This window comes from Palaemon carinicauda, chromosome 33 (assembly GCF_036898095.1).
Source record: "Palaemon carinicauda isolate YSFRI2023 chromosome 33, ASM3689809v2, whole genome shotgun sequence".
Taxonomy (NCBI): domain Eukaryota; kingdom Metazoa; phylum Arthropoda; class Malacostraca; order Decapoda; family Palaemonidae; genus Palaemon; species Palaemon carinicauda.
Window position 1 is genome coordinate 80,789,482 of NC_090757.1, and position 26,777 is coordinate 80,816,258.

Sequence of the window (26,777 nt, forward strand, 5' to 3'; positions counted from 1 at the left end):
CCTCTTGCCAGTGTAACGGTACTGGCACTGGTGTGTGACGAGCAACAGGATCAGCATTCGGATCGATCATCAACTTCATTGGGGGTCCATCCATTAGTGGTAACGGTTGGTGGTCACACACGTTGAATGTACTTGATTCTTAGTACTCCAAGAGGTAGTCCTTTAGTTTAGACCGGTTGGACTCGGTTGCACTGAACGGTAATTCTGTGGGCGGCGGAGGTGGTAGTTGACGTTTTGGGCAGTCACATTGATTGGCTAGTCCACTAACGCTTCCTACTTCATTGTTGGTGGCATCCGGAGTTTCCGATTGTGTGTCATAGATTTCACCAATAGTCGGAAAACTATCCGATATCATGCCAAGGGCGATGCAGGCTTCCCTACTGATGAAGAGCTTATCCGAGTTGTCGGTGACATACTGTATGTCATTTGTCTAGTCTCAACAAGGTTCCCCTGCTCATCTGTTCCTGAGATACAAAGGATTGTGGCACCGAGGATTTTAATGCCTCTGTTATTTGCAGCGTGCATTTTCATAGTTACAGGAATGAGGTCACTTTGCTTGAGGCCAAGTTTGTGGATGACCTTGATACCTGCGAGGCAGCTTTGGCATCCAGTGTCTGCCATTGCAGATATACGAACAGCATGTGTACCAGCTTTAAGGTGGAAACCAAAGGCTTCGTAATCCTCAGGTAATGTTCTGATTGTCAGATTTATGAAAGGTTGAGATTTGGAAGGTCTCTTTATCCAAGTATCAGATAAGTTGTCATACAGATGGTGGTCCAAAGCCAATGTCTTGTCAGTGTGTCGTTTAGAGATTGATGATACGCTGCACAAAGTGTTGAACACTGCATTCTTGTAGTCATTGGCATTGTGAGCACTGGGTTTCACTTTTGGTTTGCCCTTACTACGGCAAACACTCTCGAAGTGATTTTCTCGGTTGCAGTGTTTACATCTATGACCGTAAGCAAGACATTCTGATTTTCTTGCACGTGCAGGAGTGTTTTTACCATGTCCTTTCTTGCCACAGTATGAGCAGACTTCGTTTTTATCTTTGACAGCGGTTTGTTTTGCCTTTCTGTATGAACTACTGGCTGCTGCTTGGACCTCATGAGAGTCTAATAGTCGGGAGGCAGATCGTCTACCAGATTCTTTAGCTTCGACAAACTGTGCAACTTCTTCTAATGGCATGTCCTGATTCTTATCACCAAGTAGATCTAATTGTATTTCAGGGTCACATATGCCGCGTGCTAATACGTCTCACACTATTGTGTCAGTATAATTTACATCAACGTTGCATCCTGGACATTTTATCAGGAATTTGCAAACACTAGCCTGTCCTATAAGTCGTGCACAGAAACGTTGTACAGGCTCATCACGGTCTTGACGCATGTTGTGTAGAGTCATTCGAGCTACCATGGTGTTTTCCTCTCGAACTGCCAGTTTTTTTATTGCTCCCATCACTTCTACTTCAGTCTTGTTAGTAAGACTGCCACCAGCTGATCGTGTTAAGTCTTTTCGAAGTTGTTCTTTGCAGCATTCTAGAAGCTGTACCACGCGATCACGGCCCTCAATTTTGGTTGCGTCTACATAGTCAGACCATCGTGATTGAAAATATGCCCATTCTTCACTTGTTCCCGCTGTCGATATTGTGGGTCTTTTAACTCCTTCTACTTTGGCAGCTTGTCCAGGAGCATGTGTGGTGCAGTGAGCAGTTATGAGTGCAGCTACGATGGCGGCCTCAAGGTCGTCCGTGACGTAATCACAGCCTGGTATTGGACATCCTACTGCTGACATTTTGATTAGTTCTTAGGATTTAGTCATTCACAATATCTGTTATCCTGAATCCATCTCTGGCCGTGGTCATAAATAAGAGCTTGGTCCATTTATTCAAATGTCTTTATTATTGAATAATGACCACGGTCAATCTGAAATGAACATAAAACATATTTAGAATAAATGATGAACAATGTATATAACTCAAATGAACACAAAACATATTAAGAATAAATGATGAACAATGTATATACAGTAACTCAATGTTTATAACCCTCTAGTAGGCAAAGAAAAAATGGTAGTACAGTAAAATTATACCTAAAAATAAGCCATAACCAGAGAGAGGGATCCAATGCATTACTGTCTGGCCAGTCAAAGGATCCAATACCTTGCTAGTGGTAGTATCTCAACGGGCGGCAGGTGCCCTGGCCAACTTACTACTTTAGAGATTAAGTAGATTTGAGAACAAAGTCCTCAGAAGGACATTGTGAGTTAAATGGTAGGACAGGATTAGAAATGAAACTATAAGAGAGATTACCCGAGTTCCATTTGTGCACAAGATCAACATAGTTCGGGCCTGCTCTTCGCACTCCCCAAGAATGATTAGATCACCAAAGGTTCAGCTGGACTCCACAAGGCAGGAGAAAAGTTGGAAAATCCAGGCCTACATGGCTGAGGACTATGAAGCGTGAAGTAGATGATGAATGGAGAAGTATTGAATTAAAAACTCAAGATAGATACGACTGCCGAAATTTAACCGAGGCCCTTTGCGTCAATAAGCGTATGATGACGATGATGATGACGACACACACACACACACACACACACACACACACACACACACACATATATATATATATATATATATATATATATATATATATATATATATATATATATATATATATATATATATATATATATATATATATATATATATATATATATATATATATACCTTACCCAGTAAATTATGATACTCATTTACAGGTGGATTAACAAGTGAGCGATATACAGGCATCCAACACAGTCCCATACATCCAGTAGGACGTGGCTTTAAGAAAAGCCCTTATAATTCTAAATGTTTAAATATAGAGGTCATTAACATGCATTCGAAAAATGTAGCCGTTGTAAAGTGGACTGGTTCCAACCGAGATCAATTCAAATATTGCATGTTGCAAGCTATCGAATACTTTGTTTTTTATTTATACGTTGCTCGTGTTTGTTTATTAGCTCAACGATCGTAATATCTGTATACACACTTGTTTTGTATGATTCTTATGGGATATAACATTGGAATTATTTGTTTTGCTGTAGTTCACAAAATAACAGAAAAAATTCCAGCTCATTTCCTCTTATTCGGGTATCCGAAAAGTGGCAAGTTTTCATACTGGAACTCAAAAGAAGAAGATTAGAGAAGCAAGTTGTTGCATTCGGTCAGTGGTGTCAATAGTGTTATTGTGATTAAAGTTCACAAATCCTTCAGCAAGATGAACAAAATGCCTGACAGGTAATGTAGTTGTCCCTTTTTGTCTAACAACTCTTTATATGTGTTGAGATTGTATGCCTTCATTATACAAGGTGTGTGCATATACCTATTTTTAGATCGGGAAGTCATGTCATGGGATTCTGGTACTTTTAACGAGATTTTAAATTGTCTAGCCTCTTTAGCTTTGGGGTAGATGATATTACCCATGAATATTATTACTAATTTACCTTGTGCAGCGGGAAAATGTAGCTTTAATGTAGAATTGATTAATTTTATTAGGATGGAAGATATTAGGCCTACTGTAGGCTACTCCAAATTATATACTATATATATATATATATATATATATATATATATATATATATATATATATATATATATATATATATATATATATTATATATATATATATATATATATATATATATATATATATGTATATAGGTAAGTAAATCAATAAAAAACATGGGACAACGTCTCTCAAAAAAACTTTTACTACCGTAAAAAAATTGGTTTCATTGTAGTACAATACAAATTTACCAAAAAATTTGGGTATGAATAGAAAGACTTGTTTTCTTACGAAAATTACCTTTATTTCCCTCGCAAATAAATACATAATATGATATATATCTTACGGTAATGGTGGACGCCCGGCGGGAACCAGCGGTTTTGGGTGGGGAAAATGTTGTGAAGAATATGAAGCCAGTGTTATGATCTACGAAATATTATATTTGAGTGTTACTTTGCCAGGAGTGAAGCTTGATGGGAAGCAAACTCGGGGTTGAGACTTTAGTCTTAGGTTAAGATAGAAATACGGCAGTCTAATTGGGACCATAGGGTTGAGTTCCCCCTTAGATAAGTAGGCTAGTCTTAGCTTAGTTGGTGTTCTTGTGTTTATTTCCCTTTTAAAATATGGGTTTTCAGTCATAACTTTTGAAAATTTTACACCGGGTCTTTCCCAACGAACTACAATGGCTCCGCCAGTGGGAAACCAGTTTTATTGTGTGGGAGAACACCAAAAACAAATGATTTGCAGCAATATTGTTAAGAAATGCATAAAAAAAATGCTAAATAACCAGCTGGAAAATTATATGATTAATGTAATGAGTGGAAAATTAAAATATAACTACCTATAATTTGTATCACGTCCCACAAATTGTCTTTGGTTGTCCATGGCTTTCTTGCTTTCTTGGCTTGCAACCAGGAATTATCTCCTTGCCCATCTGCTCTGGCAAGCAATACATGAATGTCACAAAAGTAACAATGGATTTAAACAATGAAACAGTGTTCACATTTTAGTCGATCGATATGTGAGTTATGCCTTAGCCCCCATTAGTCATATAAAGAAAAATGCAAGAGTAGCTAACACTCACCCATTTTTAAAAGCGAATTTCTGTTTTGCATATATATATATATATATATATATATATATATATATATATATATATATATATATTATATTTATATAAATGTTTATATATATATTTATTATGGTCATTTTGGAAAATTGGTCATTTTACAAAAATGCCCGGTGTGACGGTCTGAACTATCCCCCGGTCTCAGAATTCTCCTTGATTATCTGCGCATGCGCGAACATTACTGTTTGCCAGTGCATACGAGGTTGATGTTTTATTTTCTTGTAATGTTAGCGTGCGCAGCTCAACATTATCGCTTGCCAGTATTTACGAGCTTGATGTTTTATTTTCATGCGAGCGAAGCGAGCTAATGGCGGAAAAGAACCATTATACAATGTCAAGGAGAATTCTGAGACCGGGGGACCGTTCAGACTGTCACACCAGCCATTATGCAAAAAGACCAAATTTGTGGTCACTTTACAAAATTACCTAAATATCTCCACATTTTACAAAAGGGCCCAGATTTTGGTCCACTTACAAAATCATCAGTATCATTGTTGGTAAGGTTACAAAATGTCTGATCAGCAAGTAGGTTAGGTTAGTTAAGGTTAACTACTTGCTGATTGGAGTTTGTAACCGCCTCGCTCTAGGACATCGCCTCACTCCAAAGGTAAGGTTCCACATCTTTGTTACTGTATTTTTACTGTTTGCCAGTGCTCACCTGCTTGCCAGCGCGCCACTGCTTGCCTTCAACCTACTGCGCGCCAGAGCTCTTCTATGCGTCAGCGCTCAGAAACGTGCCAGCGCTCTCCAATGTGCCAACGATCTCTTGCGCGCCCACAATCTTCGGATCTGGGTGCGGTAGGGAAGTCTAAGACTTCTCCTACTCGTCAGCGCTCGCCAACACGCCGCCTGCTTTCTCCTGCGCGCCATCCTTTGCCAGCGCGCAATCGCGCATGTTCACCTACACGCGCCCACAAGGATGCGCGCCCACATATTTGCCTGTCAGCCCTGTCCCCCAAGGCAAGTCCTACCTCTAAGTGAAGTGAAGCAGTTCACCGGTATGTGAGGGGGGAAGGGGTAGCTAGCTACCACTCCCCTACCCCCTTGCTAACTAGCGCGGGGGGTAATTAACCCTCGTTAAAATTCTAATGGCTCGTCATTTCAGCTACGCCGAAAGTAATACCCCATGTAAATAGCTAAGGTTTGTATGGTTAGGAAAAATACAAATGATCAACTAATTTGTCATATTATTTACGAATTTGTCATATTTAGGAAAAATACAAACTGCCTTGAAATTATTCCAACACTAATACAAACACTTTCGCTCTTCATTAGGGAATGTACCTTCGGGTAAGCTGAATGACTAGCCATAAGACTTTTAGCAAGGTATAACTGCCCCACTACTAGTTAGCAGGGTGTAGGGAGTAGTACCAGCTACACCGCTCACCCATACGTGTTCTATTGTCACTCTAGCTTTTGGCTTGATAGAGAGCGGAAGTTGTCGTTCTCTACTGCTTAGCCTTTTTGACTGGCCTTTGACTACAGTAATTTGTTCTTTTTAAACACAAGACTTACCTGATGGTTATATATATAGCTTACGTCCCTGACGTCACGGCAGAAAAATTCAAAACTTGCGCCAATCACCGATGGGATAGCCGGGTGTGCTACCTATGCGCCTCTGGCGAGGTACCCAGAAACCATTCCATCGGTATCCATATCTTCCCTGCTGGCGCTAGCGGTAACATTGGTTGGATATTCTCCTCGCTTTTTGACTGACTATTGCTGTCCCTTTGGTGAAGTACAATAATTCTGGTTTTTTGACTCTCGCTTGATTGGTTTTTCATTTGGATACAATAGTTAGATGTTTGGATATTGATTTTTTGACCCGTGCTTGTATTTGATCTCTCTTTCAAAGTTCAAAATGGCAACCCCCCCTCTAGTGGTTTTAGGGTGTGTTCTAGTGGGTGTAAGACCCGTTTATCAAAGGGCTCCATTGATCCTCATTCATTATGTATTAAATGTAGGGGTAAAGTTTGCAAACTTGATGATAGGTGTGATGAATGCCTTATATTGTCTGATCATGAGTGGCTGAATTTCGATCGTTATATACGAAAGTTAGCTAAAGATGGGGTAAGACGTAGTTCTTCTCTTTCTTCTAAAGATTCCTCTTCCTATGTCACTGTTCCTATTCTTTTTCCTGTAGTGGTAGTTCCAGATCCCACTACGAGTACCATTAATGAACCAACATTTAAGGATATGATGTTGGCTATCCAGACGTTGGGTACAAAGGTAGAGTCTATCGCTGCGGATAGAACGCAGATAATGGCTGATGTTAAACAGCTGAGCGGATAGAACGCAGATAATGGCTGATGTTAAACAGCTGAGAAGTGAAAGTGTTAAAGGTACAGTGAGTGTTATTAGTGCTGTGGAGGGTACACCTGCTTGGGCTTGTCGTTCTCCTAGTCCTGGACTTCTTCCAAGCTCCCCAACCCCTGGGAGAAGGAATGTCGAAAAACGAAAGGAAACGAGAGGCATTACCTCCCGAGCAGACTTTCCCTCGAGCGTTCCTGTTGACGTTTCTCAGAATGTTCCCCCGTACCATAGTGAAGGTGAGGTTAAAAGGTTTAGCTCATCATTGGAAGATGATTTTCCTAAAAGAGGTTGGAGTCAAACTTCTAGACCTCTTAAGAGGAAATTTGACCAACGTCCTTCCAGGACATCGCAAGCAGGCTGTAGTCATTGGAACAGCCCTGAACGCTTTTCGTCTGAAGGAAGCTCGCCTTCCAAGCGTCCTGCTAGGACATTAGATTCTGTTGAAAATAGTCCTGCTGTTGAGCAATTATCCAAACTGGGCATGACATCGTTTTATGCTCCTTCGCCTCCTTCAGATTGGATCTCGCCCGCTGTTCGCTCTAAGCGGTCTTTGAGCGGTGGAGAGGACGAGCTTGCTATTAGTATTTCGCAAGATTCTAATTTTAAGATGTTGCAAGAAATGCAGCAGAAGCTTTTATCATTTATGAAAGGCTACCAGAATACGGAATCCTCCTCTCTTAACACTAAATGGCGCAAGGCGTAGAGTCAGCGAACGCTTGTTGATCAAGTTTCTAGATGCCTTGAGCGTGTGGCGACGCACAGAGATGATCGAGAAATTAAACATTCTACACGTGAGGTTGATTGCTCTGGCTTTCAGGAAGTCGAGCGTACTCCTAATCGAGGTGCTGTTCATGCTCTTAGCAGTGATAGTGATCGTCTTGCTGAAAGCGTTTTCAAGCGTTCAGCGAGGCGTTATGTCGAGCGTGCTCTTGAGCGTCTTCCCATCGAGCGTTCAAGAGAACGCGAGCGTCTTCCACGACGTGACGTCGAGCGTGATGTCAGGCGTTTTCCCATCGAGCGTTCAACAGAACGCAAGCGTCCTCCAGGGCGTGACCTCAAGCGTCCTCACATCGAGCGTTCATCAGAGCGCAAGCGTCCTCCCATCGAGCGTTCAGCTGAACGCGAGCGTCCTCCAGAGCGTGACGCCAGGCGTCCTCCCATCAAGTATTCATCAGAACGCAAGCGTCCTCTCATCGAGCGTTCAGCAGAACGCGAGCGTCCTCCGGGGTGTGATGTCGAGCATTCTTCCATCGAACGTTCTTCGGGGCGTGAGCGTGCTCCAGTACGTAACATCAAACATCCTCTTGTATGCGATGTCGCATAGCAAACATCCAGACAGGACTTTGAACATAATACAACGCTTCTTAACTCTGATCGCGCGGATTGCGAGCGTTCCGAGGAGCGGCGAGACTTTTTATTGGAAGAAGAAGCTGATGTTCCTCTTTCACCTTCTGAACCCTTTGAGGAGTTATCTGAAGATGAGGAATCTAAGTCTTTTCGTCATTCGGTAGACTTAAAGAAGCTTATGAAGATTTTTCATATTGAGTTCCCAGAGATGACAAAGCAACAGCACCAGGATTCACCAGCTTGGAATCAGGATGTTGTGTTAAAATTTCTGATGTGTGACAGGATTGAACCCCTGCACCCTGCATCTGTGAAGGACTGTGAAGGACCTCACGTTGAAAACCCTTTTCTTGGTTAGTCTGGCAACAGCCAAGAAGGTTAGTGATGTCCATGCATTTAGTAGAAATGTGGGTTTTCAGGATGGTAAAGCGATCTCATTACAATTGGGTTTTCTCGCTAAGAATGAGCGTCCTTTCCAACCTTGGCCTAAGGCCTGTAAGATTTCGCACCTGACAGACGTGGTTGGAAATGAGTTAGAGAGTCTTATGTCCAATAAGGGCCCTCAAGTTTTACTTAGACAGAAGAATTTAAGAGGCAAGTCGGAAGCACTGTGGTGCTCGGTGAAGAAACTCCTTGCCAATGTCCAAGAATGCTCTGTCATACTTTATCAGGCTTCTAATTAAAGAGGCTCATTCTCATTGCAGTGAGACAGACTTTAGTCTTTTAAAGGTCAAGACTCACGAAGTAAGAGCTGTGGCAACTTCACTGGCCTTCAAGCAAAATTGTTCGTTGCAAAGCATTATGGACACAACCTTCTGGAGAAGCAAATCTGTGTTCGCTTCACACTATTTGAGAAATATCCAGACTCTATATGATGACCGATATACTCTGGGACTGTTTGTAGCAGCGGGTACAGTAGTGGGAGAAGGATCCGCCACTACTTTCCCATAATCCTAATACCTTTTCTCCTCTTGGAACTTTTATTTGCTGTTTTTATGGTTGTCTTGTGGAGATTGCGACAGTCTTCCGCAATCATTGATTTGTCAGCTGGTCTTTTTTGTTCCTTGAGAGCGCCTCGGAATGGGTATTAGAGGAGGCTCTGTCATAAAAAGGTGTGATCACCGGTTGGTAGCTCCTAGGGATCTTCAGCCCCCTGAGAGGACCGCTGGATCTCATAAGGAAAGCAGACATAATGGCAGAGTATCATTGAAGTCAGCTTCCTTATCAGGTACGAACCCTTAACCCTTTTACCCCCAAAGGACGTACTGGTACGTTTCACAAAACTCATCCCTTTACCCCCATGGAAGTACCGGTACGTCCTTGCAAAAAAATGCTATTTAAAATTTTTTTGCATATTTTTGATAATTTTTTGAGAAAATTCAGGCATTTTCCAAGAGAATGAGACCAACCTGACCTCTCTATGACAAAAATTAAGGCTGTTAGAGCAATTTTAAAAAAATATACTGCAAAATGTGCTGGAAAAAAAAAAAACCCTTGGGGGTTAAGGGTTGGAAATTTCCAAAAACCCGGGGGTAAAAGGGTTAAGTTTGTTTTGTATTTAGAAAAAAAAAAAAAACTCAAGCAGAATTCCAACTATATTGGCTGTCTCTAACCCTCCACCAAAGGTGTTAATCAGCTATATATATAACACCAGGTAAGTCTTGTGTTTAGAAATTTTATTTTCATTATAAAATGAATTTTTTAACATACTTACCTGGTGGTTATATATAATTAAAATCCCCCCCTCCTCCCCTCTAGAGACTAGAGGCATGGAAGATATGGATACCGATGGAAAAGTTTCTGGGTACCTCGCCAGAGGCGCATAGGTAGCACAAAAATTTATTTTATAATGAAAATAACATTTTAGTGTCCAACAGCAGGGAACAACATAGATGTTTATGCATTCTTCCCCCTCTCTTGTCGGCCTAGTAAGAAGATTTCTCAACAAGGAAGGGTATCCAAGACTGTCGATGACACACTTAGATCTGATGTGGCACCAGGCAGAATGGTTTTCGAACCTTCTACATCTGTTTCAGAGGTGCAGAGGGACGCCCTCCATGTCATGATCATCGCAGACAACCACATGGGAAGTTTTTTCTTAAGTTGTAGAATTCCCTGCTACTTCATATTTAGAAGTGATACAGCATCTTTCGAAGAGAGGCTTTGCACAACCTGTTGCGAAAAAGATGTCCGGATATTACTGGGAATCATCAACTGACGTCTGCCAGGCAAAGTGGGTAGTCTTTTGTACTGGAAGTAGTGGAAAGGTATCGCTTATATCGATGCCACTACTCCAGCGATGGCGGAGTTGCTTTGACACCTCATGGAGAGACTCTCGGTCTCGATGGTCAAAGGCTACCAATCAGCTTTGAGCCGTCCTTTAGACGGAAAGGATTTTCCTTTTTGTTGGAAATATCTATCCTCATAAGGAGTCTTGAACGTACCTCTCTGCAGTCGGAAGTTAGACTGCATCCATGGAACATAGTGCACTGCGAACCCGGAAAGGAGCACCCTAGGTACCACTGTGTCAGACCTCAAATCTTCATGGGATACTTAGGAGAAACTCCTGCTCGTCCTGGCCTTGGCTAGAAGAATTAATGGATGGCGCTCCATTCCTACAACATTGACATCTCCCATTCTAAGGGTCGAGTGCAGGTAATGCTTGATTTTGTTTGAGTATGTCACAAGACTGAATCCGGCAGCAACGGATCCCAGATTCCAGACCTTCTGGATAGAGAGTCTTCGTGATATAATCGATGATCCAGATCAACTGCATCTATGCCGAACTTCAGGAGCTTGCCCCCGAGTGAAAAAGAGGTTTATCAACACTGGGGAGGTTAAGAGGAGAGTCGCAAAGAATACGATTCTGGCTTGGATTCACAAAGTCATGGAGCACGCCTCGACGCCTGACTCTCCTCCGCAACTACGGAAACCAAGAGCTCATGATTTTATGCCCCTAGTGTCTTAGAAAACTACTGTGGCGCAGGTTCTACGAGGGGCGTGTAGAAGCGTCAGATGACCTATCCCCCTGCAAGTCCTGCCTGCAATCAAAAGTGACCATAGAAAACAGGTGTGGGAGCAGGGTTTGCCGGTACTACCCCTATCTTTTGCTAACTAGCGGTGGGGTAGTTATACCTTGCTGGAAGTGTTATGGCTAGTATTCTGGCTTTGCTAAAAGTATTTTCCATAATAAAGAGCTCAAGGTTAGTTCAGTATCATTAGGCCCATTCGTCTATAAAGTGTGCTATCTCAAAAGATACCCTGGGTCAAAAAACCAGCCAGCTCGTTAGGACTTCCACCCACCTTAGGACGAGTGTTCCCTAATGAAGAGCAAAAGGATTTGTATTACTGTAGTGTCGGAACAAATGACAAATTTAAAGTGGTTTGTATTTTTCCTAATGATACAAAACTTGATCCCGTTATACAAATTTGTCCTGCCATCACCTATCCCCCTGCAAGTCCTGCCTGCAATCAAAAGTAACTATAGAACATAGGTTTGTTCCGTAACCGAAATATAAACCACGCTATTTACATTGGGTTTACCTTTCGGCGTAGCTGAAATGACGAGCCAATAGTTTTTAACGAGGGTTAAGTACCCCCACGCTAGTTAGCGGGGGTAGGGGAAGGGATAGCTTACTACCCCTCCCCCCACACACCGGTGTTTTGCTTCACTTCACTTTTGGCTCCGGCGATGAACAGACGTGTCTGTCCATCGTCCTCGTTGACAGCCTTAATCTTTTTCTGCTTTTTCTTTCAGTTTGTGTGTGTGTTTTGAAGTTGGCCTCACCCTTATTGTTCACTATACGCAAGTGCCCTGGAATTGCTGGCCGCCCTTGTGGTACTTTTATGTCGGCGGTGGACACAGATCCTGACACCCTTTGCCCGCAGTGTCGAGGCTGACGGTGTGATAAAGAGAATACATGTAGTGAGTGCAGGGAGTGGTCTGCCTCCCAGTGGGAGAGGTTTGGGCGCCGGCGTAAGAAGTCCAAGAGAGACCGTTCTCCTTCTGGGGTTGCCTTGAAGGAGGAAGGCTCTCGGGACTCTTCTTTCGCCGCCCAAACCTCCTCCGAAGCTCCCCCTCGTTCGGCTCCTAAGGAGAGTCTGCCGAGTGGGAGCGCAGGCCCTAGTTTTGTTTCCCGACCTTGGATCGGGGGAGAGTGCGTCGCCTTCCATAGCGGGGCGGTTCCTCCTCCTCCTCCGGGGGAGGTTGTTGCTAATGAATCTTTGTCTAACGATGATTTTTTTCAGATTTGGGCTTCCCTGGGGCTTAAGGGCCTGCCCTCCAGGGTAGCCCTGATTGACCTTGTCCAGTTGGGGGCCGCTGTTAAGCAGTCGCCGGTGATAGCAGAGGTAGATCCTCTGTCTATCGTCGACGTCGTGGTGACAGAGGCTTCCGACGGGGCGGGTCAATCCTCTGCAGGTACCGTTGTGGATGATGGTGCTGATGGCTCTCCTCCCCCTTCCGTACATCCTTCGAAGGGGGAAGGGAGTCCCGCGGGCTCTTCTGCGGCCAAGCCTCCCTCTAAGGGGAGTGCTTTGGCTGAGACTCCCCTTCGGAGGACTGATGGTCCCGACGATCTTCCTCGTGGCTGCCTTCGCCGTAAGGCTCACCGTCCGCTGCGTCGCAAGGGCCTCCTGTCTCCTTATAAGGGTGCTAAGAGGCGCCTTTTTGAATCTTCACCTCCTTCCTCCGAAGGGGACTCTCCTCGCCGTAAACAGCCTGCAGCTCCAGCTTCCTTAGACCTCTCTGGGGATCGGTCTCCTACGCCTTCCAGACATTCAACTTCTGGTGCAGATGTTCAGCAGCCTGACCTCGTCGCCCGACGGGCAATGGTCCCTTCGGGGCAAAGGGATTCTTCACTTGCGCGTCAGGGTTCCCCTGCGCACCCTTCTGCAGTGTTAGCGCACAGGCGCTCTCCTGCTCGTCAGCGCTCTCCTGTTCGTCAGCGCTCTCCTGATGATCGCCCCTCTTCTCGCCAGCGCTCTCCTGAGGACATCCTTCAGCCTGTTGTTCCTGTTGAGCGCCCAGTGCGCCAGCGCTCCCCTGCTCGCCCTTCTGCAGTGTTAGCGCACAGACGCTCTCCTGCTCGTCAGCGCTCTTCTGACCGTCGGCGCTCTCCTGTTCGTCAGCGCGCTTCTGATGACCATTGCCCCACTGCTCGCCAGCGCTCCCCTGTGGACTCCGAATATCCTGCAGTTCCTGTTGTGCGCCCCGCGCGCCATCAGTCTCCCGAGCGCCCTCGCGATCCTCAGCTTGTTCCTGCACAACATCGCTCGCGTTCTCCAGCGCGTACTTCCAAAACGCATGTACGCCCACGCTCCTCCTGTTCCTGTGCCCGTTCGTGAACGTTCGCCTCTGCGCCCCGCGCCGACTGTCCCCTCACTGGATTCCACGCGTCGCTCTCTTGCTCGCCAGCGATCACAGATGGATCAACATTCGCCTGCTCGTCAGTGATCTCCTGCGCGTCAACGGTCCCCGGCGCGTCAGCGATCACCTGAACATCGGCAATCTCCAGACCGCCCGCGTGACCTATCGCCTGCGCGCAAGCGTTCTCCAACGCGCCGTCGCCCAGAAGATCTGGAAGGACATGGGTCGCCTTCTGTTAGCTCGCCCTTGCGCGGTCGTTCGCCTACGCGGTCTACGCGCTATCGCTCGCCAACGCGCCATCGCTCGCCTACGCGCCAGCGTTCACCAGCGCACCACCGACCGCCTGCTCGCAATCGCTCTCCCACACGCTACAGGTCTCCTGAACAACGTTGTCAGCGGTCATCGGAGCGTTCTCGTTCGCCCGCGCGTCAACACGCTCCCTCGCCGACTCGCCAACACGTTCGTTCACCAGCTCGCCTACGCGCTCGTTCGCCTGTACGCCCACTCGCCTGCGCGACTGCTCGCCTGCACGCCCGTGCGACCGCTCGCCCGCGCGACCACCGTTCGCGTTGGATTTCGCAGCCCGTGACAACAGCAGGAACGCGTGTCGCCAGACCGCCCTCGGGATCGCCTCCACCAAAGCGCAGGACTCTTGTGCAGGATAGGGAAGACACTTCAGAGAGGTCAGTGCAACTTTCTTCCCCTTTTCCTTTTCAGGCAGGTCCAGTGGTGTCCACTCCGAAGGATCGCCCGATCCCCTTCCCTCCAGCGGGGATTTCAGACTCTGTGTCCGTGGAGCGGCAGACTTGGTTTGGTCCTCTGATGCGGGCGTTAGTGAAGGCTATGAAGCCAGCACTCGCCGATCAAGGTCACAAGCCAACGACTGCCTCACCCCCGCTGAAGAGAAGGAGAGGAGTGGACTTCGTGGTGACTTCCCCCAGGGAGAAGTTGGTTCCTAAGAGGTCTGTCAGGAAGGCCCCATCCCCTTCGCAGGTGTTTTCTCCTTCTCCCGTGGATGAGGCTTTTCCGTCCTCGGGTGAGTCCAGTGAGGTGATAGTCTCCCCCTCGGTACCAAGGGGGGAGCCTTCTACTCATGGAGGAGAATCGTCTCATGCGGAAGGTGCTCTCCGAACCTCTTTGTTGGGATCCTGTATCCCTCCCAGGAGGGAACCCAAGGACTCCAAGACCATCCCGAAGTCGTCTTCAAGGATTCGCGAGGAACCCGCTGCTCCCCGGGAGAACGTCCACGCTTCGCCCCAGGAAGAGATTCCGGGGACGGGAGACTTAGCTGCCAGTCCGCAAGGAGGAGACCAGCAGGAGTCTGAGCATGCCTTCTGGCAGGTCCTGAGCCTGATGAGGCAACTCAACGGGTTCATGGACCCCGTGATCGCCCCCCGAGAAGGCAAGGACATGGTCCTGGACCAGGTGATCGATGTTCAGAAGGCCCCCTAAGACCAGTGCGGCTCTGCCCTGGTCTCGGGGTTGAAGAGTGCCAGAGCCAGGGCCAATGCCCAACTCGCAACTCTTGCTTCCTCCAGTCGTTCCTCTGCTGGGAACAAACTCATCCCACCTCCTCGTCTCCAGCAGAGGAGGTATTTTGAGATCTTGGGTGAGTCTAGTATCGCTCTTCCTCTCCATCATTCCATAGAAGAGCTGGGTAAGGGAGTTCCTTTCGAGAAGCTCTCCACCCGGCAGGTGACGTTCCCGGCGTCGGAGATCCTGAGCCATGAGAAGGTTGCGAAGTGCGCCATGCAGGCCACTTCGTGGCTGGATATATGGCTAGGGACTCTGGGCATCCTATTGCGCTCCAAGGACTTGTCTAAGGAGACCAATTGGAAGGCCCAGGAGACCTTCTTACTCTCGGGCACCCGCTCCAACGAGTTCTGGCACACCAGGTCACCACCCTGTGGGCCAACTCGGTATTGAAGCGGCGCGATGCGGTGACCGAGAAGTTCCACCCGAAGGTCCCCGCCGTGGATGTCTGTAGGCTCAGACATGCTTCCCTCCTTGGGGAGAATCTGTTGGAGCCACAGGATATGGAACGAATGGCTGAGAGATGGAGAAAATCTAGCCAGGACTCCCTCCTCCATAGGGCCCTTACAGCTCGGCCCTATAAGCCTCCAGCTCCGCAGCAACAGCAGCCTCGCAAGGCACCGAAGCAGGCACCGGCAGCTAAGAAAGTGGTGTCTAAGCCCCAGCCCTTTCCAGCCAAGGTCAAGAGGGGCGGTAAGTCCTCCAGGGGAGGCAAGGCTCCTAGAGGGAGCGGCCGCGGCCGCAAACACTTGGAGTGGCAATCCCCCGCGTGTCCACCTGTGGGGGGGATGCCTTCGACATTGTGTGCACAGGTGGCAGCAACGCGGGGCCGATGCTTGGACGGTTTCTGTGATCGGCCAAGGCTATCGCGTCCCGTTCATAACATCTCAACCTCCCCTGACAGCGAATCCAGTGTCGTTGAGCTCCTATGCCAAGGGGCTAGCCCTTCGGGCAGAAGTCGAGACCATGCTCAAGAAGGATGCTCTCCAGGAGGTCGTCGACGGCTCCCCAGGCTTCTTCAGTCGACTCTTTCTTGTAAAGAAGGCATCTGGAGGGTGGAGACCTGTCATCGACCGCTCAGCTCTGAACGGGTTTGTCAAGCAAACTCGGTTCAGCATGGAGACAGTAGACACGGTCAGACTTGCGGTGAGACCTCTAGACTTCATGTGCACACTGGATCTAAAGGACGCGTACTTCCAGATCCCAATCCATCCGTCTTCCAGGAAATACTTGAGATTCTGCCTAGACGACAAGTTCTACCAGTTCAAGGTGCTGTGTTTCGGTCTCTCCACAGCACCTCGGGTGTTCACCAGTGTTTTCACCCTGATTTCATCTTGGGCGCACAGGAACGGCATCCGTCTCCTTCGTTATCTGGACGACTGGCTGATCCTAGCAGACTCGGAGTCGACCCTTCTTCAGCACCGAGACAGGCTTCTGGGTCTTTTCCAGGATCTGGGAATCGTGGTAAACCTCGAGAAGTCCTCTCTGCAGCCGTCCCAACGACTGGTTTATCTAGGTATGTTGTTAGACACCAATCTCCACGAAGCCTTTCCATCAGACGACAGGATAGCAAGGCTGAGGAGGGTGGCGGAACCCTTCCTCAGGCGAGAAGAGCTTCCCGCCCAATCGTGGTTGCGTATCTTAGGTCACCTGTCCTCCCTGGCTCGTCTAGTTCCAAACGGCCGCCTCAGGATGAGATCCCTGCAGTGGCGGCTCAAGTCCCGGTGGAATCAAGGATCCGATTCCCCGGACGTACAGGTCCCAATAGGATCTTTGGAACGGACGGACCTGCGGTGGTGGCTGGTCGACGAGAACCTGCGAAAGGGAGTGAGTCTTCTCGTCCTCCCCCCGGAATTAACACTGTTTTCGGACGCGTCAAAAGAAGGGTGGGGGGCGCACATTCTGAACCAGAGGACCTCAGGCCTTTGGTCAGAATCAGAAAAGTGCCTGCACATCAACCTGCTAGAGTTGAAGGCCGTCTTTCTGGCTCTTCAACAGTTCCAACGGACCCTGGCGGGTCACTCCGTGGTGGTGATGAGCGACAACACCACGGTATTGGCTTATATCAACAAGAAGGGAGGCACTTTTTCGCAGCAGCTATCCCATCTTGCAGTAGAGATTCTGAGGTGGACCAAAGTCCACTCGATAACTCTATCAGCTCGCTTCATTCCTGGCAAGAGGAATGTGCTCGCCGACAGTCTGAGCAGGGCTTCGCAGATAGTCAGTACCGAGTGGTCTTTGGATCCTCAGATAGCCAACAAAGTCTTGACTTTGTGGGGTTCCCCGACCGTGGACCTGTTCGCGACAGCGTTGAATTTCAAGCTGCCTCTGTACTGCTCCCCAGTCCCGGACCCCAAGGCTCTCTGGCAAGATGCTTTCCAGCAACGGTGGGACAACATCGACGTGTACGCCTTCCCACCGTTCTGTCTGATGAGAAGGGTGCTCAACCAGACTATCGGTCAACTGTTCGATGACTCTGGTAGCTCCGCTATGGCATCACGCGGAATGGTTCCCGGACCTTATGCAGCTCCTGACGGAGCTCCCGAGAGAACTTCCTCCACGACACGAGCTTCTCAGACCACCCCACTCCAACATCCTTCACAAGGCCGTGGCCTCGCTTCGGCTTCACGCCTGGAGACTGTCCAGCGTCTCCTTACGGAGAGAGGCTTTTCGCAACAGGTTGCGGAGAGAATGTCTCGGCACCTGCGAAAGTCCTCTGAGGGGGTCTACCAGGCGAAGTGGAGAGTCTTTAGTGGTTGGTGTCGTGGGAGGGGTATCTCTCCACTCGATGCCACTATTCTAGAATAGTGGAGTTCCTCGTATATCTGCGGGAGGAAATGCGCCTTTCAGTCTCGGCAGTGAAAGGCTATCGCTCAGCCTTAAGCTTGGCTTTCAGGCTGAAAGGCGTGGACATTTCTTCCTCGCTAGAACTCTCTCTACTCATACGTAGCTATGAGCTTACCTGCCCCCAGTCGGAAGTGAGACCTCCTCCTTGGAACGTGGTTCGGGTCCTCAGGGCTCTTAAGAGACCTCCCTTTGAGCCATTACGCCAGGCCTCTGATCGCCACCTGTTTTGGAAGACGGCTTTCCTGCTCGCTTTGGCTTCAGCCAAGCGAGTTAGTGAACTTCATGGTCTCTCGTACGACATCGCCCATTCAAGGGGATGGGGGGAGGTAACGTTCGGGTTCGTCCCTGAGTTTGTTGCCAAGACTCAGAATCCTGGGGTGCCGGATCCACGATTCGACTCTTTCAGGATCGCGAGTCTCCGTTCGTAACAAGCGACCCAGACCAGCTGCTACTATGTCCAGTGAGGTGTCTGAGGTACTACTTGACGAGAACAGCTGCAGTCCGTCCTCAAGTGCGAGCATTGTTTGTAAGCACAGGCAGGACGAAGAGGAGGGTCACCAGGAACACCATCTCGGCTTGGATTCGAAGGGTTATCCACCATGCCTTGAATCCAGACCCTCCTCCGTCACGTCGCCCGAGGGCACACGACGTCAGGGGCGTTGCTACGTCCCTGGCCTTCAAGAGAAACTTCTCTGTGACGCAGGTGCTTCAAGCTGGGGTCTGGAAGCGTCAGATGACCTTCACAGCCCACTACCTGCAGGACGTGACCCACAGGAGCCTCGATACGTTTTCTATCTGCCCTGTGGTGGCTGCACAACAGCTGGTCTAACCTCAGGCTCCTTTATGGACAAGTAGCAGTAGGTTGAGGGCGTTGTTACCCGGTTTTAGTCTGCGTGAATGAAAGAGTATGTCTGACCCTTACTTCTTTCTTCATCCTCCCCTCTCTTTGGGAAGCAGCATCCTGGTCTTCGCATAGCTGACCTCGACCTCTGCAGGTAACCCATGCTTCCTTGTGCTCCTAGTGTTAAGCTTTATACTGTCGCGTCCCGCATACCCTGATGAGGTGGTATTGGGAACGTCCTATCCTAGATTCCTATTTAAAGGTCTCAAGGTCAACTTCATAGGACAAGTCACACTTTCCTCCACACACAACTTATGTAGGCCACTCGTTCCTAGCGAAGCTAGGACCTTGTGAGGTGCAGGGGCTCCTTCTCTCAAGTGATACTCACTGGGAGGCGGAGTCCCCGGGCAAAGCCGAAGTCAGTAAGGCTGGGGACTTTCTACCCTTCCTAAGGGTAAGTCACCCAATGTAAATAGCGTGGTTTGTATTTTGGTTACGGAACAAATGACAAATTCGGAGATAATTTGTATTTTTCCTAACCATACAAACCTTAGCTATTTACACATATTTGCCTGCCAGCCCTGACCCCCAAGTCAAGTCCTACCTCTAAGTGAAGTGAAGCAAATCACCGGTGTGTGGGGGGGGGAGGGGTAGCAAGCTATCCCTTCCCCTACCCCTGCTAACTAGTGGGGGGTAGTTAACCCTCGTTAAAAACTATTGGCTCGTCATTTCAGCTACGCCGAAAGGTAAACCCAATGTAAATACAGTAGCTAATTGTATGGTTAGGAAAAATACAAATTATCTCCGAATTTGTCGTGTTTAAAGGCCGCTCATAAATGGCAAAGGCAAGGGACAGTGACATTGCCCTATCAAGCAGAATAATGCCCTAGAGACTGACCATATATACATATGATTAGTGCCCAAGCCCCCTCTCCACCCAAGCTAGGACCAAGGAGGGCCAGGAAGTGGGTGCTGATGACAGCAGATAGACCTATAGGCTCCCCCAAACCCCCCATCCTAAGCTCACAAGGATGGTAACGTTGCAGACACTAAAGGCACTACCGAGTCTGAGTGGGACTCGAACCCCCGTCTGGCAAACACCAGGCGGAGATGTCACCAATCAGGCCACAGCAACCCCGAGCGAGGTAGCTGGTACTACCCCTACCTTCTGCTTACTAGTGGTGGGGTAGTTATACCTTGCTAAAAGTGTTATGGATAGTTACAGGTTTGCCAAAAGTATTTTCCCTGATAAAGAGCTCAAGGTTAGTATTGTTAGGAAAAAATACAAATTACTTGAATTTTGTCATATTTGTGATATTTACATGGATTTTTTACCTTTGCTTATTTTAGATGGGAGGTTTATAAGCCCATGGGACGGCAGATTCCGGGGACAAGATTCATATGCTTCAAAGTGCCTTTGCGACAGGTATGTAGTTGAAGTTCTGGTTTTATACAAAATGTAGACAACACATGTGACATTTTATGTATTCACAGATATATAATTCTTAATTGCTGGAAATGTACGATTATTTTGATCCTTCAATGCTTATACGGTATCGTCTTATTAGAGAATATTTTATATACCTATATATATATTGATACTGTGTGCATTTGACATCAATTATAGTGCTAATTTTACTTATTTTATTACTCTTTTTGAGTAAATCCTTTTGGTGTTCAAATAAGGAATGTTACAAAAAGAAATTTATTCCTACTTAAATACAAACCCTCGTCATCTTGGAAGGTTTACTTCGTTGGTGTTTTGCCTCAACCAGAATTATGTAAATTGAGGGATTTGAGTAACATTGTATGGTTGCTAGTTATCCAACCCACACTGGGTAGGAGCGGCTGAGTCAACGGTCTTGCCTCACCTTTACTCCTGGTGATTGTTTCAGTATGATGTCTACCTACGACTGCTGTCCACATTATGCTTGCGTTTCTTGCTTTTCCATTTACAGTGTATTAGTGAATATGAGTGTGTCTGAAATTGGAATGAGAACCTGCCCTGGCTTTGAAATTTGCCGTTGTGGCACCTTCATGAGCCGATTGGAGGTTGACCCCCCTTCTTTGTGTCCTGGGTGTCGTGGCTCTATTTTTTCTACTTGTGATTTTAGCAGGGAGTGGCTGTCCTCTCGATGGGATAAGTATAATCGTCGTCGGAATAAGAAGGCTCAGAGTGATCGTTCCATACGATTCTTCCTCTGCTGTGAACAAGAAGCAGAATCATTTTTTATTACTCCACAAGTGCAAACTTCCGAGTCATTTATATGGGGTTTACTCCTATGTTGATTTTCTACGACCAGAAACAAAGAAAAGGTGCCTAATTGGTAACTGTATAATAGGTCACTAGGCAACTCCACTGCTGGGCAGTGTTACGTGCTGCTGCGAGGCAAACGTCACTTCGTTCCTGGTCGTGCTGTCAAGAGGCTGTCATCTATTGCCGCTATACGATCACCCTTTGGATTACCCTTGCAGTGCTTTCTGTGCTTTTTTGTGCTATCTTAGTATTGCTAGTATAGTAGTGTAAGCTAGTTTCTGCGACACATGATATTCCCCACCCATTTCTTCCTTTTCCAGAGCCCTCAGGGACTCTGGTAACTGAGGATGATGACATATGATTACGTTACATATTGATGATAACTTAGTCAATGTATTATTACTCCATGGTCCTACCCCCTAGATGCTGAAGCCTTGATGAGGATGGGGAGCCTAGGGAGTAGCAGCTCGGCTCTGATGAACAGTGGGAACTGCCTTCCCACTGGACCTTGATGCCAAATTGTTGATCTAATGAAATAAGTCTGCACTTTCTCTCTTTTGGTTATTCCTTTTATTCTTCCATCTCTTCCTCTTGGGCATGAACTTGTTGAAGACTTTGGCTTGTTTGACTTTGGTTTGGCTGCTTCTTTGGATTTGACGCAGGGTGGGATGGATGGCATACCATCTCAACTTGTACAAATTTAGACGCCATCACCCTCTGACAGACCCCATTGTGTGCAGACTTTATCTGTTAAGAGTCCGGCTCCAGTGATCCGGTTTAAAATTGACCATATTTGCGGGTAATGGGTGATGCCAGGCATTGGAGTTGTCGCTAGGATGGGCTAACCACCCCCGCTGACTAGTGTATGCCTACCTAAAGAGAGGCAGCTCCTTTCTAATAGATGACTGGTCCCCGCTGAAGCCTCTTCTCTGGTTGGGCCATATGGGATAGGAGGACTTGACATACTCTGATCAGAGGTGGATAACTCTTCTTGCTTCTTCGATACAAACAAGCCCCTATGTTGACAGCCTGGAAACTGAATAGGACCGTTCTACGGATACTCAAAAAACAGGTAATTCGAGTAACATAAGGAAAATGCGAATCTTTCATGTTACCAAATTCCTATAGATACTAATTATGATGAGCTAAATAAAGCTTTTAAGACTTATTATTAATCATTATTATTATTATTATTATTATTATTATTATTATTATTACTAGCTAAGCTACAACTCTAGTTGGAAAAGCAGAATGCTATAAGCCCAAGGTCTCCAACAGGGAAAAATAGCCCAGTGAGGAAAGGAAATAAGGAAATAAATAAACAGCATAAGAAGTAATGAAAAATTAAGATTAAATATTTTAAAAACATTAAAACAGATATTTGATATATAAACTATAATAGGACATATGTAAGCCTGTTCAACATAAAAACATCTGCTGCGAGTTTGAACTTTTGAATTTCTACCGATTCAACTACCCGATTAGGAAGATCATTTCACAACCCAGCCACAGCTAGAATAAAACTTCTATCTAGAATACTGGGTTGTATTGAGCCTCATGATGGAGAAGGCCAAAGTGTTAGAATTAACTGCACACCTAGTACTACGAACAGGATGGAACTATCCGGGAAGATCTGATTGCAAAGGATGGTCAGAATTATAAAAAATCTTATGCAACATACATAATGAACTAATTGAACGACGGTGTCAGAGATTAATATCTAGATCAAGAATAAGAAATTTAATTGACCTTAAGTTCCTGTTCAACAAATTAAGATGAGAATCAGCATCTGAAGACCAACCAGGAGAAAAATACTTGAAACAATGTTAAATGATAGAATTAAAACACTCTTCAGAATAGATTGATCGCCAAAAATCTTGAAAAACTTTCTTAATTGGGCAATTTTCAATATTAATCTTACCCGATGATCATGTAGCTGTCAACTCTGTTGCCCGACAGAAAAAACCTAAGGTCGGGATACGCCAGCGATCGCTATACAGGTGGGGGTGTACAACAACAGCGCCATCTGTCGAGTAGGTACGCAGGTACTTCTTGTCAACAAGAACCAATTTTTCCTCTGTCGTGCCACCGGCAAGACCTACTTGGATACGCTGTTGTTTCTGGAGTTGTTTTCACGCTTTTGGTGATGTATTCGCTCTAGATTTTAGCTTTCGCTGTTCAGGAGTTATTATCATTAGCTTATCAAGCTTTTTGATTAGTTTTGGATTAATTGTTGATGAACTTTGATAGATTTTGGATTTCCCCCTTGGCTAATTCAAGAATTCAAGATGTCTGACCATTCTCAAGTCCCTAAGTACAGGCAGTGTAGCGCTAGGGACTGTTCTAGGCGTCTTCCGAAGGCCTCTATAGATCCTCACACCGTTTGTTCCAATTGTAGGGGTAAATCCTGTCAATTGGAAGATCGATGTGAGGAATGCGCTGGGCTTTCGGAATTCGATTTTAATGAATTCCTTAAGAATGCACGTAGGCTAGAGAAGGATAGGATCAGGAGGAGTTCTTCTCGCTCGTTTGATTTTTCCTCTCCCCATGCCCCTCAACCTATTCCTTCCCCTGTAGTGGTGACTCCCGACCCTGCTACTAGTGCTCAACCCTCGATGGCGGACATGATGCGTGCCATTCAGGCTCTTGGTGACAGAGTGGAGTCATTAGCTAATGACCGGAATCAACTTTTGGCCGATGTCAAAGAGTTGAAAGAAAAAAGTGCAGTGGGAAGTGTAGTGAGTGCAAGTGCGGTGAAAAGTGTCAGTGTCAGTGTTACGCATGAGGGTGCATCTGTTCGTGCCAGTCGTCCTCCCAGTCCGGGACCTCTTGCAAGCTCCCAAGCCCAGGGGAGAAGCAATGTCGAAGGACCAAAGGGTTCGACAGGCCTTGATCAGCGTACGGATGTACCCTCAGTGGTTGCGGACGCATCTTGCAGAGATCGTCCCATCCACAAACAGACGAGTGAGCCCATTCATTCCTCGTCTGTGGAAGAAGTTTCTAGGAAGAAACGTTGGACCAAGGTCTCACGACCTCTCAAGCGCAAGGTCCCTTCCGAGCGAGTCCAACGGCCCAGGTGTAGCCACTGGGTCAGTTCGGACTCGCCGCAGTCTTCCGAAGACTGCACACCTCCCAAGAGAGGTAGAGTGGTTCCGCAGCAGACATTCACTCCGTCTGTTGCCGCACCAACCACGGTAGACCCTAAGTGGTCTATGCTGCAGACTATGCAGTCTCAGCTTGCTTCCTTCATGCAGGAGTATCGTGCTGAGAAGGTTGACACTGCACCTGTTAACCTACAACCTGCCACGGTTGTGCGCTCAGCAGATACTGCGGCTGCCTGCTCCCACACTCCACCTGTGAGAGCTCCACCACCGATGCGCAGTCGACCCTGCCAGACGCATGTTGACGTTAGCCGACATGCGGCACCCTCCGTTGACATGCGTGAGATACCGCATCAGCAGTGGGAAGGTGCTGTCAAGCTGCCGTGTTTTGACGCAATGCGGCAGTCTCCGCAACCCACGGCAGTCCCTCCCACGCACCAGCACTCCGCATTTGTTGTTGCCAGCTCTCAGACTGACCAGCAGCGGCATGATGTTGGATCCAGTGCAGCTACGCATGCACCCGTGCTGCCGGATTCAGCCGTTCAGCTGTCTGCTCCGCCTTTGCCACTTCCTCCTCAGCATTCGGATGAAGGAGTATCTGATGACGACGAAGCTGCGCATTTGGACGATCTGCACTCCGACATAGAAGAACCCAAGTCTACGCCTCCCTCCTTAGACTTTAGGATAGTCCTTGCCCTGTTTAGGGAGTTGTATCCGGACCAGTTTGTGTCTGCAACCCCGCGCTCACCTCCCTCTGAGTTCGCTTTAGGCATGCAGTCTGCAGCTCCTGCCTTTACGAAACTCGTACTCGCGCGCTCATCCAAGAGAGCTTTGAGGGTACTGGGAGAGTGGTTGCAGTCCAAGAAGCAACTGGGGAAGACTGCCTTCATCTTTCCACCTACCAAGCTTGCTTCCAAATCTAGCGTCTGGTATGCCACGGGAGAGGAACGCGGCTTGGGAGTTCCTGCCTCTGCCCAGGGCGACTTCTCAAGTCTGGTTGACTCTCCCCGCAGGCTGGCTATGAGACGTTCCAAGATTTGCTGGACCTTTTCGCACATGGACCATCTGTTGAAGGGAGTTTTTCGTGCTTTTGAGATCTTCAACTTCCTGGACTGGTGTTTGGGAGCGTTAAGCAGAAAGACCTCCCCTTCGGATAAGGACTCTGCCATGCTTATCATGTCAAGCATGGACAAAGCCATTCGGGATGGGTCTGGCGAGCTTGCGGCTTCGTACGTGTCCGGAGTGCTTAAGAAGCGAGATCACCTTTGCTCCTTCTTGTCTGCGGGGATCACACCATGCCAGAAGTCGGAGTTGATGTTTGCTCCGCTTTCCAAGTGTCTCTTTCCGGAAGAGCTGATCAAGGGGATTGCTGCCTCGTTGATCCAGAAGGATACCCATGACCTGGTGGCGTCTTCCGCACGTAAAGTCACAGCTTTACCTTCTGTGCCTAGACCTAGGATGGACACACCAGCGTCTAGGTTCATCCCGCCCTTTCGTGGCAGAACCTCCAGCAGAGGAGGTACCCGTGCCGACAGTCAACATGGCAAAAAAAAGAAGGGTTCCAAGTCCTCAAAAGGCAGAGTCTGACTGCCTACCTCTCCAGACAGCAGTGGGAGCCAGGCTCAAGAACTACTGGCAGGCTTGGGAGAACAGAGGTGCAGACGCTCAGTCTGTGAAGTTGCTAAGAGAGGGGTACAGGATTCCGTTCTTGCGCAATCCCCCTCTAGCAACTACTCCCATCAACCTCTCTCCCAACTACAAGGAGGAGGACAAGAGGCTAGCTTTACAGCTTGCTACAAAAGGGAGCGGTAGTCATAGTCCGGGACCATCAATCCCCGGGCTTCTACAACCGTCTCTTCCTGGTAGCGAAGAAGACAGGAGGGTGGAGACCGGTGCTGGACGTCAGTGCTCTCAATGCTTTTGTCACCAAGCAGACGTTCACCATGGAGACGACGAAATCGGTGCTAGCATTGGTCAGGAAGGAAGACTGGATGGTCTCGTTGGACCTAAAAGACGCGTACTTTCACGTCCCCGTCCATCCAGACTCCCAACCTTTCCTAAGGTTCGTCTTTGGAAAGGTCGTTTACCAGTTCCAAGCCCTGTGCTTTGGCCTAAGCACGGCACCTCTTGTGTTTACCAAACTGATGAGGAATATTGCCAAATTCCTGCATTTGGCAGACATCAGAGCCTCCCTCTATTTGGACGACTGGCTTTTAAGAGCTCCGTCAAGTCGTCGCTGTCTGGAGAATCTCAAATGGACTATGGATCTGACCAAGGAATTGGGTCTCCTGGTCAATATAGAGAAGTCCCAACTCGTCCCATCCCAAACTATTGTCTATCTAGGTATGGAGATTCAGAGTCGAGCTTTTCGGGCTTTTCCGTCGGCCCCCAGAATCAGTCAAGCCCAAGAATGCATCCAGAGCATGCTGAGAAGGAACCGATGTTCAGTCAGGCAGTGGATGAGTCTAACAGGGACGCTTTCATCGCTGGCCCAGT

General features: G+C 47.4%; 1 protein-coding gene across 1 annotated transcript in view; it reads left to right on the forward strand.

The window, feature by feature from the left end:
• The first annotated feature begins 3,033 nt into the window (after positions 1–3,033).
• Positions 3,034–26,777, forward strand: part of LOC137626000 (RNA/RNP complex-1-interacting phosphatase homolog) — a 590,382-nt gene continuing 566,638 nt past the window's right edge. The window contains exons 1-2 of the mRNA XM_068357084.1: positions 3,034–3,280; positions 20,274–20,349. Coding sequence (XP_068213185.1) covers positions 3,261–3,280; positions 20,274–20,349 — 96 coding nt within the window. The 5' untranslated portion in view covers positions 3,034–3,260. The remainder of the gene's footprint in view (positions 3,281–20,273; positions 20,350–26,777) is intronic.